Genomic DNA, 13,155 nt, shown 5'->3' with positions numbered 1-13,155 from the left:
GTTTAACACTCAGATATGGCTCATGTAGAGGTCATAATCCACCACTGCTTATTGACCAAAAGGAAAGTATTCTTCCTATTTTGCACATGTCCCACAGGAGAGGGTCCGCAGATATCAAATCTTTCTACCTCATGGCATCGTCGGTCTTTACAAAGCTTCTTTCACCTATATTCGAGGAAGGGATTCGAATTAAAATAAGGATTTATCCGAAGATAAGACTGGTAATTGACAACTATGCGATGCCACCCATATTCCGGTTCATCGACCTCAATTACCAGATAAGTATGAGCTTATCGACCCTTTACGCTTCCCAATATACGCGGACAAATACGACCCTACAGAGATTCCAAATGCGGAATGGACAACATCGGGTCACAGAAGAGAAGGAGATATTACAAATCCAGCTCGGCTGTGACAGCCTTTGAAATATTCCTCAAACTATTAAGGTATGTCCTTGGGAGACTGCCGTGCCTCCAGAGCGGAGAGGAGTGAGATATAGAGAGTACTCTCGGCATTTACTTCACTCTTTGACAGACACATATACAGCGGGTGATAATCCTCTGCAGAGCATACTCCACTAAAAAAAGATATTATGGATGCCGAGGATGGGTGCAAATGCTCAACTCGCCCGTACGCAGAACCAGATACATGATCCTACAGCACGAGTTCCTTGTACAGTATAAGACGTCCAACACTTTACTCATACGACCCAGCATGCCCTTTATGATCCTTCATAAGATTTATAGCTTCGAACGTCTACCGCCAAACTCACTGAAACTGACAACTCAAATCACGTTTGACGAATCTGTGGCGAAAGCATCGAGGCGAGAGATTCGATCAAGAAAACGATCGGTTTTATTTTTGCCGCATACTCACAATCAGACAGACCACAAGGGCACGGCCGGAGGTTGGATTCAGGGCCCCATAAAAGGCTTGGAGATATTAGGTGTGTCCTTGCAATAGTGCATAACATCATCAGCCTACCCTATCAATCCTGGACTTCATATTCGATCCCAGGGGGAATGTTTTCTTTTACCCTGACCCTTCCATAGGCATCGAGCAGCGGCGTTTGGCCAGCGATAAATGATGACTAGCCAGCATGTTCTCTTTCACTCCTGTCAATGCTGGCGTTCCAACCACGATGGAGAGTCGTGATATTACGTCGCCATGTTTTACCTGTGTTGATGATACTCGGTGATCTCTTCTCGCTCTCATTGCCTCATGTCGTCTAGCGCCACCGACAGTGGTCATCTAGATAGGGACCTCTCGCCCACCTTCATAGGAATACACACACCTTCCGCTGCATACATTCCACAGGTTATGAGCCCGGACAATTGATTATTTCTCCATCGGTTTAAGCGATCATAACCTCAATTCCATCAACAGCCTGGATGTGAACTAAATTGAGCAATGGCACTGTTGACTGACAGCTCTCAATATCCAGCACCGCGAATGACATTGGATGAATCAAATCATCTCGTCAAACATTGAGGCTTAATGATATCAGATATTCCGAGATCATTAGCCATTCAACATGGAAGAATGGAAGACGCCTGTTTTGAAGGAGTGCTTGTCCCGACGATAGCGAAAGCATAGAGTGCACAATAGCAACCCAGTTCATATATGGCTGATATTTAAAAGCCAGCAAATGCCTGACTACCAGGCTACAATGCTAGCAACGAACACTAGCGCTCAAGGCTTGCACAATCCCAGCCACCATACCATTTAGCACACTTGCTGGACACACTTGGAGCTCTACTTTCCAGTGAGTACGGCTTAAGCAACCAAAGAGTGCCTAGCTATGCCCAAAATTACATATTAGGGCGCTAATCATCATCTCATCCATCAAAGGATCATGATAATTCACCCGTTTAAGTCGTTACCCAAAAGATCTGGAATCGACTGGCATAAGGAGGATTGAGTCGATCCTCCAAATGACCTTGCGCCAGTGACAGAATTGATAACAACCAAATCAAGCAATTCTTGACTCTGTCATTTCATAATACGAATCCGGGGTGCAGACATCAGACAAAAAAGGACCAACAAAACCGCCATGCGTTCTCGAACCTCCGACCAAGAAGATCAACTTGGGCAATGGCCAGTTCGATAGCTGGCTCGCTAATTCACATTTAAATCCGGATTGGATTTCCAACATGTCACACAATGGCACAGCCTATGAAGCAATTACAAGTACTGAAAGAGCTGGAGGAAAGAAGCCTGCGTTTGCAGACAACTTGATTTGGTCAAAAACCTTGAAGTTAGTCCTGTGGTTCTTGCGTCTTCAGCCCCGTGGCCACTGTACAATGCCGAAATAACAACAGCCAACATGAAGACGCCGCCTCCTTTCAATGTGCGTTTGACGGACGCATGGATGCTGGCGCTGATTTTAAACACCAAACTCGCGACTAATAAGCGTGGGCACGTAGGGAAGCATGATTTCGATGCCAACGGCTATCCGAAACAAGGTCAAATCCCGCGTGGAGATCCAGTCATTGCCGATTACCAGGGCAAGTTATTTCTGCCGGTTTTCAAGGGATATTAATTATGTCTTTTGCGCGGAGGAAGTAGCTCTGCAGATAAAGACCAATTTGTGTGTCAATTACGATAATAACTAGCTCGGCGTCTTCAAACCTGGCATGACACGACAGCCTCAATCAGGTGCAAATCTACCACCAACCTCAGAAGTATGCTATTACATGGATTGCTTCAAAGCACCTCCCTGGGAGTCCTAGTCAATTACATAGCTAAAAGGCAGCCATTACCCACCGGACACAAGGAACAGTTTAATCTTCCTAATGAGCCTATGTTCTGAATTGCACCGTGATCGAATTACGAACAGTTCAAAGCTTACGCCACAGCAGACAGCAGATGCAGCCTTCCTACCATGGGAAGAAGTTACCTGCCGTGCCAATTACCGAGAGAATCAATACGTGTGCCAAATTGGCTCACTGAACCATCCGAAGACAAAAGAGTGTCCGGAATTTGAGGCAGACCCCTTTGGGGTACTTTCCCTGTATTGCGTGTCAAGCTGACAACATAACCATACAACACAATGAGATGATTAGCTAGTATATCTTGACAGCAGACTAAGCTAGAGGCCAGTCGTTAAAGCGAGAAAGCCAGGTCAAAGCTGCCGTCCCTGTTCCCTGTCTACGTACGAAATGACTGCTGTACATTACGTTCGGCCTTATCAACGAAGGTTAGGAAGAACGAATACATCCGACAGTTTCATGCGCCAGATAGAAGAGTTGGAAGAGCACTACTCTAAACTGATGCACAAACAGGTGCAAGACAAACAATGAAGTTTGGAATACATTTGAAGATGTGGAGAAAAGAACATTTGCAGCAGAAAAGCGAGGGAGGATGCTTGGGGCTGGGCGAAGAAGGAATGGGGAGCGAGACTTTCTGAACCGTTGATGGATTCGGGGTCATCCAAGCAATTTGGAAGAAAATCCTCGGCCACGGGAATGATGAACCTGGTTTTCGACTGGACTGCGAATCTGGAAGAGGTCAGTCAAACAGGTCACCACTTTCTGTCCGAGCTCTATATAAGAAAGATGGAAAGCGGGATATGTAATTGGCGCACCAGGACAACTTCGATCATGATAAAAGTAAGAAGATACTGTTGTCAGTCAGAATTGAAAGAGATAAGTAAAAAAGAAAAAACATACAACAGCCGGGATTCGCTGGTGGTCACCCACCCAACTACTAATCGGCCGGCGTGAGGCTTGTGTGCAGTCAATAGTCGGGTGGGTGCCTCTGAACCGGCGACCCTGGCGATCACCGGCGCCGTCGCGCGAGCTCCCTGGGTGCGCTTTAGATGGTATCTGCGTCGCCCGGCGACTCCTGGCGACCTGTGCGACCTGACTGATTATTCTACTTTTTATGTCTAAATAAGGAAATAACAAAAAGTTATTAGTTTATTTCCCCGTCTCCTGAAACAGCCGGCATACAGACTAGAGGTATTAGTTTCCTGTCGTTATTTAGGCAATAATATAACTGAAAACAGCAATATCTCAGTAAAGTACACTGCACCGGCGTACGTGAATCTAGGACCTGATACAGTAAACAGTGTCTGGATCCAGCAACAAATGAAACCCAACTAGATACGCCGCCAACCCATCAGCATATTTCAGTGTCAAGACTTACTACTCATTTCACGAGAAACCATTCATTGACTGACATGCATGATGTATCTAGGCCAAATTTTAAAAGTGGGTGGCTCCAAGAGTCATGTCATCATAGACCTGAAGGGCAATGTATATTTAAGAAGTTTCATCAGAGAATACTTCATGTTCAAGTCTGCAACCACAATACTTGCAAGAGTCTTTAGTGAGTGTGGAACACTTACGGCAATCCCTATGGAGCAGATAACAGAAGAGATCTATTTCGGGTTCAAATTGGCTTAGAGTTACCTAATGCTTTTCGCAGCTTCTTCTTCAAAAGAAATGAACCCGACCGCGGCAATGCAAGACGACTTATACCTACCATTACAAAGGAGCTTATCAAGCAAAACAAGGACCTCGCGTCTGGTGTTCTGAAGGCGATTGAGCACAACCCGCAAATCGACACGAAGGACGTCACGGAACAATTCAACAAGCTGCTTCTCGAACCTTTAAAAAATGTCGCTATGTACCCAAGCAGAACACTAGTGATTGTGATCAATGCGTTAGACGAGTATAAGAATAATAAATAAATTAGAACAATCCTTCAGTTTCTTTCGCGGGTGCAAGAGCCCAGTAGCATGAGGTTAAAAATTTTCCTGACGAGCCGGCCGGAGTTACCACTCCGACGTTTCTTCGAAAAGGAGAGTTCTCACCAAGGCTTAATCCTTGAAAAAATTGCCGAGGAAGCCATTAAAGAAGACATCATGCGGTTTCTAGAACATCGATTCGCGGAAATTAGAAGACAAGCGAAAATCGGCAAAGACTGGCCAGGTGACGAGGTACTTGAAGCTCTGGCGACAGCGTGTATGCCGTTATTCATTTCCGCTGCTACGATATGCCGATTTATCGAACAGTCAGGAGAAGACCCAGTAAAACATCTTGCCGATATTCTGAAGGATCAACGCAGATATATGACAAAAATAGACAAGACATATGGCCCTATTTTTGACCGGATACTTCGTGAACGAGACAAAAATAAACAAGAGAAGCAAGTCACGCGGTTCAAGCGAATATTCGGTGTGATTATTCTCCTTTCTGTCCCTCTTCCAATCAACGCGCTTTCCGAATTTGTTGGCATCAGCGCCAGATCCGTCAAGTTCCTGTTGGATTCCTTTCACTCAGTCCTGAGAATACCTGACGAACAAGACCTTCCAGTCCGCATTCTACACCCGTCTTTTCGAGAATATCTCCTTACCACACAATCACGCTTTCATGTAGATGAGGGCTTGACGCACAATGATATGACGTCACATTACCTTCGCGTTATAAATCAGCATCTCAAACGCGATATTTGTGATCTGCAGAGCTTTGGTATACAACACGAGGACATAGATGATAAGATAATCAGACAATTTGTTCCGCCGCATCTTCAGTACTCCTGTCGCTACTGGGTATTCCATCTGGCGCAAAGCAAGTCACCTCTCTCCAAAACAGAGGTTTTATCATTCCTAAAGGCGTATTTTCTTCACTGGTTAGAGGTGATGAGCCTTACAGGGGTGATATCGGAGACTGTTGATATGATGAAGACTCTGCAGTCAAGAACTTATGTTAGGTCCACCCAATGGGCGTTTCAACCATTACTAATTATGGGATAGAGCGAAGACAATTCCGAGTACTCAGAATTCTTAATTGACGCGCACCGGTTTATCCTTCAGAATATTCAGATGGCTAATGGTGCCCCGCTCCAACTTTACGCCTCAGGTTTGGTATTCACACCAACATCAAGTTTGGTTCAACAAATATTTGGGAAACAATATTCACCATGGATATGTGCGCTGCCACGGATGCATAAGTCATGGGTTGCGAACAGACAGACTCTAGAGGGCCATTCATATTCAGTTCAGGCCGTAGCCTTCTCATCAGATAGTCGAACTATCATCTCAGGCTCTACTGATAAGACTATTAAGCTCTAAAATGCTAAAATAAGTGAGTAATAATAGATTTTAAAAGGCTATTTAAACTCAGTTTTTGCTATAACTTTCTTGCTAGATAGATAAACTATTGTCCTAAGTTTTACTAATAAAACTATTAAATTTTAAAATATTAAAATAGGCGAGCAGTAATAGACTTTAAAAGGCTATTTAAACTCAGTTTTTGCTATAGCTTTTTTACCAGATAAATAAATTATTATCTTAAACTTTATTAATAAGATTATTAAGCTCTAGAATATTAAGACAGGTAAATAATAATAGATTTTAGAAGGCTATTTAAATTTAATTTAGATTATAGTTTTTTTTTAAATAATTAAATTATTATCTTAATGTCAAGGTGCGGGCTGGCAGGTTGATAGAGTTGGTGTAGCAGGGGCAGGTAAGGCAGGCAGTCTGGCTGGATTAGGCGGGCTAGGTTTATAAGGTCTTTGATTATTACTATAGTTAGGCTATATACAGGATAATAAATAAAATATAGCTTAAAAAGCTATAATAAGATCTTTAATATTTAAATTTTTAAATAATTAGGGGATTAAGATTAAAAATAAATTTTTTTAATTTAATAATTTTATTTAATCTTAACAGGCTTAGTAATACTTTTAGGTCTATATTATAATAATATATTTTTTTATAGCTAAGTTTTATTAAGGTTAAAGAGGGCTAGGCTTATTAGAATATTAATAATAATAATTTTAAATAATTTATTTAATATATTTTAAATAACTGGTAAACTTAGTAGTAAGGTTTATATATTTAATCTATTTTATAATATATATTAAATAAAGATAGCTATAGCCGCGGTAGTTTTAAAATAAATTAAAAATATTTTTAATCTTTTATTTTTTAAGTTTATTAATCTTAATATAAAATAAAAAAAGATTTTATTAACTAGATAAGATATTAAAGCTAATAAAAATAAATAAATTTATATTAAATATAAAATAAATTTTTATACTAAACAGAAGTTTTAAGTAATAAATATATAAATTAATAATTTTTTTAATATAATACAGGCCTAAAATATTCTAATTTAGTTTTTTACTAGGCTATAAGATTTTAATATATTAAATATTTAATTAAATTAATTAATTTTTTTTAAATAAACAGGTAAAGTAATACTAATAATTTATTTATTTAATATAATAGGCTTAAGTAGATAATATTTTAGCTTAAATAAATTTAATAATAATTTATATTTTTATAATAAATTATTTTATATCTTATATAATAAAATAATTATAAGTATAATAATTTTTTATTAGAATAAGTTTAAATCTTATATATAAATAAAAACTATAATTAGTAAAAAATAGGCTAGTCTTAATTAAATTAAAATATATAATATTTAAAAAAATTTAATTAAAGGAAGCCAGGTATTTTAATTATTTTATAAATAATTTATATAAGCTTAAAAATATTACTTTAATATAATATTTATTTATTTAGTTTAGTTATTAGTCTCGGGATAATATATAGTTAATAATTTATTTATAATATTTAAATACTAGGTTAAATACTTTTAGAATTTAGTAATAAACTAGGGTTCTTAATCTAATATAATAGTTTAGAGCAGGCTATATAGCTTTTATATATATTATATATATATTATAATTATAGTAGGTATATTAATAGTTAAGTTATAAAAAATTAAGTATTTTATTTTAGTTAAATAGTTTATAATAACTAGAATAATATTATAACTTTAGCTTTTAGGTAGATATATAATAAAATCTATAAAAACATTTTATTAAATATATTTAGATATAAACAGGGATTTCAGGATATTTTACTTAGTTTTATAAAATAAAATATTTTAATAATAAATATAATAATTTTAGATTTATTAAGCTATATATTAATATATATTAAATTAAAAATATTTATAAATAAAAAATTTATATATATAGTTTCTCCTGGGGTGTCTAGATATAGGCTTATTATATATTAAATAAATTAATTTAGCTTAAAGTTTATTATTTTTAAGAATTTATAAGTAATTTTTATAAAATAAGAGACTATCTTATTTTTTATAAATAATTAAAATAATTTTTAAATAATAATTTTTTTTTTATAATAAGGATTTTTTAGATTTTATAAATTAGATTATTTTTTTTATATATTTTTTTTAAGCTTGTCCGGATTTTAGATAATAATTATAAATTTTATTTATTTTTAAAAATAATATTTTAATAGATTTAGGTTATAAGAGCAAGCAGGGTCAGGGATTGAAGGATTTTTATTAGATTAGATTTAGATTTATTAATATTAAAATTTTTATACTTTAATATTATTTAGTTTTAGTATTATAAATATTTATTTTTTTAAGAAGATTCTTTAATTTTTTAATTAAATTATTTAATTTAGTTTTATATTTTTTAAAACAGTATATAATCTTAAACTTAAATTAAAATAAAAATTTAAATTAATAAGTTTATTATTAGTTTAAAAGCTTAGTTAATATAAAATATTTTAGATTATAATAATTAAAAATAATTAATATTAAAAATAAAATTTTTTTAAGCTTAAGATATTATTTCTTAAAATATTAAATAATAATAAATAATTTTTTATTATAAATTTTATAATTATATTTTATAAATAAGTATTTTTTTAAAAAGAAAATAATAGGATATAAAATTTTATTATTATTATATTAAAATAAAACTTTAATAAAAATATAATTAAAAATATTAATCTCTAAAATTATAGTATATATTTAGTTAAAAGACTATAAGACTAGAGTATTAGTAAAAACTTTTTTAAAATAATTAAAGACTTTTTAGTAGAATAAAATCTATTTTTAGAATATTTTTTTATAGATTAGGCTAATAAATAAAATAATTAATTTTAAAAATCTTAAATAAAATAATAATAAAAATTACTGAATCTTAGGAATACTTAAATATCTGTAATATAAGTTAAAATAAACTAGTTAATAACTATTTTAATTTTAAAAGAATTTATTTAGATTTTTTTATAATTAATAATTAGGCCTAGGAATTTAGTTTTAAAAATAATAAATTTATATTTTAAAAATTTTATAAATAAGTAGGCTCCTTGTAGCTTCTGTAGGACCTAGTAGATATAACAGATATATTTAAAGTAGATTTAGTTATAAATTAGGATATTATTTAAGTAGTGCAAAAAACATCTAGGTAATTATATAAAATATTATTAATATAATACTAGAATATCCTAGGGGCTCTAGTTAAGCTAAATAATATTATTAAAAATTTAAAAAACCTAGGCAGGTATAAAATATAATTATTTATTTTTAATCTTTTTAAATATATAAATTATTAAAAGTATTTATAATATTAATTTTTATAAAATAATATATTTTCTTTAGGTTATTCAGAGTCTTTTTTATTAAAAATAATAAGTAATAATCTTTAATTATAATCATGTTTAGGGCTTAATAGTTAACATAAAAATATAAGCCTTTATTAGGTTTATTAATAAATAAAACAGGGGATATTATAAAGAATAAATTTAAATAAATAAAATTTTTTTACAAATTTTTAAATAATTATTCCCGGAGGGCTTTTAGCTTTTTTTAAGATATATTATATAGGGGGCTAAATAACAGTTTTTTACTAGGTTTTAGAATAATTATATAATTATAATTTTTATATAAAAATAATTTATTTACTTTTTTTAATAAAAATATTTTATTAAAATCCCGGAATTTTATAAAGATATTAGGGCTTTAATTAAGATTAGATATTTTTTATATTAAGGGTTTTTTAGGGGATCTTTTATAGATTATTTAGTTAATTTATTTTATAATAATAGCAAAAATTTTTCTTTTTTATTTTATATATATAATATAAACTCTTATAAATATTGTATAAATATTATAGGTTTAAAGGGTCTTTAGGGTTTTTAAGTTAATTAAGCAGGTTTAAATAAAAATATTATATAAAGCCCGGATCTTCTAGGAATAAGATAAGATATTATAATATTTTTAATAATATTAATTATTAAATTAAAAAGTATATTTAGTAAAATTTATTTTTAAGATTATAAGTTTTAAGCTAGGGAAGTCTGATTATAACAGAAAAATATATAAGTTAAATAATTAAAAATAAAATATTTTTTTAATATAATTATAAGTTTTTAAGGTTATATAGGGATAATAAATAATAATATTAGTTTTACTTTTACAGGTATTAAACCTTATAATTAATTTAAACTTTTTTAAAAAATATAAGATTAGATTTTAGGCTTTAGTTTAACTTTTATTTATAATATAAGATATAAAATAGCTAATATTAAATATAATATAAATAGTAATTTTATTTTTACCGGGGTTTAGTATAATAAAGATAATTAATAAATTAGTTTTTTAGAGTTTTTTTTTAATAAAAAGTCTTTTAATAATAGCTTTAGAGATTTAATAAATATATATAAAAAGATTTATCTAGTTATAGCTTAAATTAGATTAATTTTTTTTAATTATTTACTTAGGTCTAAAAAATATAAATATTCTGTTTAAAAAATTATTTAAAACTAAAGAACCTAAAGTAATAGTAATATAGACAGGCCTTGTAGGATAAAATAAAATTAAAATATAAAAAAAGATTATTTTTAAAAAAGTAAACAGGACTTTAAAAGAAAAATAAAATATATAATATAATTAATCTAATATAGATAATTATCTAGTTTAGGATAATCTTTAATTATATACTAACTAGATCTATAGCAGAAGTATTTATTATAATTTTTATAAATATTATTTTTAAAATAAAAAAATAAATAATAAATTAAAAAAAGATCTATAATCTTAGGACTCAGAATAATAATAATAAACTAAAAAAATTTATTAATTAAGCTTTAAGAATAATAACTTTAAATATTTTTAATTAAAATCTATAAATAAGTATTAGTTCTAGTTAAAATTAAGGCAGGCTTCTAGGATTAATTATAAAAATATTAAATATAATAATTTTTTAATTTTTATAAAAAAATAATAAAATTAATATAATTTTTAGTAAGCAGGTTTTAGTATATTAATATAATTTCTAGTTTTTAGTTAATAATTTTTTTAAAAAGGATAAAAAAACTATTTTTAGTTATTTTTTTATAACTAGTTATTAAAATTTAGTAAAAAAAATAAAAAATTTTTAATTTTTTCATTTTAGATTATATAAGATATTCAGGGTATTATAAATATAATTTAAGTTTTTATAAATATAATTAAGTATTTTTAAAATTTTAACATAATTCTTTAGCTAGTAAACTCTATTTTTAATATATAAAAAATTTAAATATAAAAAAGTTTTTTTAAATAATTAAAAATATAAGTTATACAGGCCTAAAAGATTAGAAAATAATTATAATTTATAATTATTTTTTTTATTTAAAAAATAAAATAATAGAAGTTTAATCTAGTATTTTTAAATTTATTAAGGTTAGATAGTTATTTAGAAAGACAGGCAGAGATAAAAGATCTAAAATTAATTAATATAAATACTTTTACTAGAGTAATTAAGGGTTTTTTTAATTATAGATTTAAAAGTCTAGTCCGGGATATTAATTATAGATATAATAATCTAGATTATATAGTTTTATTTTTAAATTATTATATTTTTATTAATTAGAACTTAAATAAGTTTAAGATTTAAGTTTTTTTTTATAATCTGTTTTAAAAATAATAATTTATATAATAATATTTATATTTTATTAGAAACAGGAGACTTTTTAATAAAAATAGTTTTAATTAATATTAATATTTATTATAAATATATAAATCTGATTATAATAAATATATTATTTTTTAATATATTTAATAATATATTAGATAAATAGTTCAGGGTTCTTAAGAAAAAATAAGGATTTTAAAATTTTAAATATATTAAATAAATATTAACTTTATAAATAAAAACTATATAATATTAAAATACAGGCTAGTAGATTAATAAAATTAATATAATAAAGATAAACATGATAAGTAATCTAGTTAGATTAAATAAACTAAATTTATAAGATCTTTAATTATTATTATAATTAAGTTATATATAAGATAATAAATAAGATATAGCTTAAAAAATTATAATAAAATCTTTAATATTTAGATTTTTAAGTAATTAGGGGATTAGGATTAGAGACAGGTTTTTCTGGCTTGGTGGTTCTGTCTGGTTCTGGCGGGCTTAGTGGTGCCCTCAGGTCTGCACTGTGACAAGTAATATAGGCAGATTTTATAAAATAAAGTAAGTCTGGGATATAAAGGAAGATTATTTTTAAGAAGGCAAACAGGACTTTAAGGGAGAAACAGAGTATATAGTATAATTAGTCCAGTATAGGTGATTATTTAGTTTAAGATAATTCCTAATTATATATTAATTAGATCTGTAGCAGAAGTATTTATTATAATTTTTATAGGTACTATTTTTAGGACAGGAAAATAAGCAATAAATTAAAAAAAGATTTATAATATTAAGACTCGGGGTAACAGCAGTAGACTAGGGGGGTTTATTAACCAGGCTTCGGGAATAATAGCTTCGGGTATTTTTAACTAAGGTCCACAGGCAAGTATTAATTCTGGTTAAAATTAGGGCAGGCTTCTAAGGTTAGCCATAAGAATACTAAATATAATAGTTTTTTAACTTTTATAAAAAAAATAATAAGATTAATATAATTTCTAGCAGGCAGGTTTTAGTATATTAATATAATTTTCATTTTTTAATTAATAATATTTTTAAAAAAAAATAAAAAATTATTTTTAACTATTTCTCTTTTTATAACCAGTTATTAAAATTTAATAAAAAAATAAAAAACTTTTAATTTTTTTATCTTAGGTTATACAGGATATTCCAGGTATTATAAATATAATTTAAATTTTTATAAATATAATTAAATATTTTTAGGATCTTAATATAGTCTTTTAATTAGTAAACTTTATTTTTAATATATAAAAGAATTTAGATATAAAAAAGTTTTTTTAAATAATTAAAAATATAAATTATATAAGCCTAAAAGATTAAAAAATAGTTATAATTTATAATTATTTTTTTTATTTAAGAGGTAAAACAGTAAAGGTCTAATCTAGTATCTTT

The 13,155-nt window shown here is 29.1% G+C and overlaps 1 protein-coding gene across 1 annotated transcript; it reads left to right on the top strand.

Moving 5' to 3' along the window:
* Positions 1–3,161: 3,161 nt before the first annotated feature.
* Positions 3,162–7,249, top strand: P170DRAFT_426542 (uncharacterized protein; the record flags this gene model as incomplete). The annotated part of the gene is made up of 19 exons (XM_024847713.1): positions 3,162–3,199; positions 3,347–3,509; positions 3,590–3,611; positions 3,677–3,809; positions 3,920–3,962; positions 4,010–4,039; positions 4,283–4,332; positions 4,432–4,651; positions 4,715–5,713; positions 5,762–5,872; positions 6,219–6,225; positions 6,435–6,476; positions 6,683–6,687; positions 6,732–6,746; positions 6,834–6,835; positions 6,887–6,897; positions 7,060–7,068; positions 7,205–7,209; positions 7,244–7,249. 19 exons carry the CDS (start codon positions 3,162–3,164, stop codon positions 7,247–7,249), a joined length of 1,911 nt encoding a protein of 636 aa, XP_024704968.1.
* Between the last annotated feature and the right edge of the window lie 5,906 nt (positions 7,250–13,155).

This window comes from Aspergillus steynii (genome assembly GCF_002849105.1).
Source record: "Aspergillus steynii IBT 23096 chromosome Unknown P170scaffold_4, whole genome shotgun sequence".
Taxonomy (NCBI): Eukaryota; Fungi; Ascomycota; class Eurotiomycetes; order Eurotiales; family Aspergillaceae; genus Aspergillus; species Aspergillus steynii.
The sequence above is the reverse complement of the archived record's forward strand: the minus strand, read 5'-3'. Positions and strand labels throughout refer to the sequence as shown.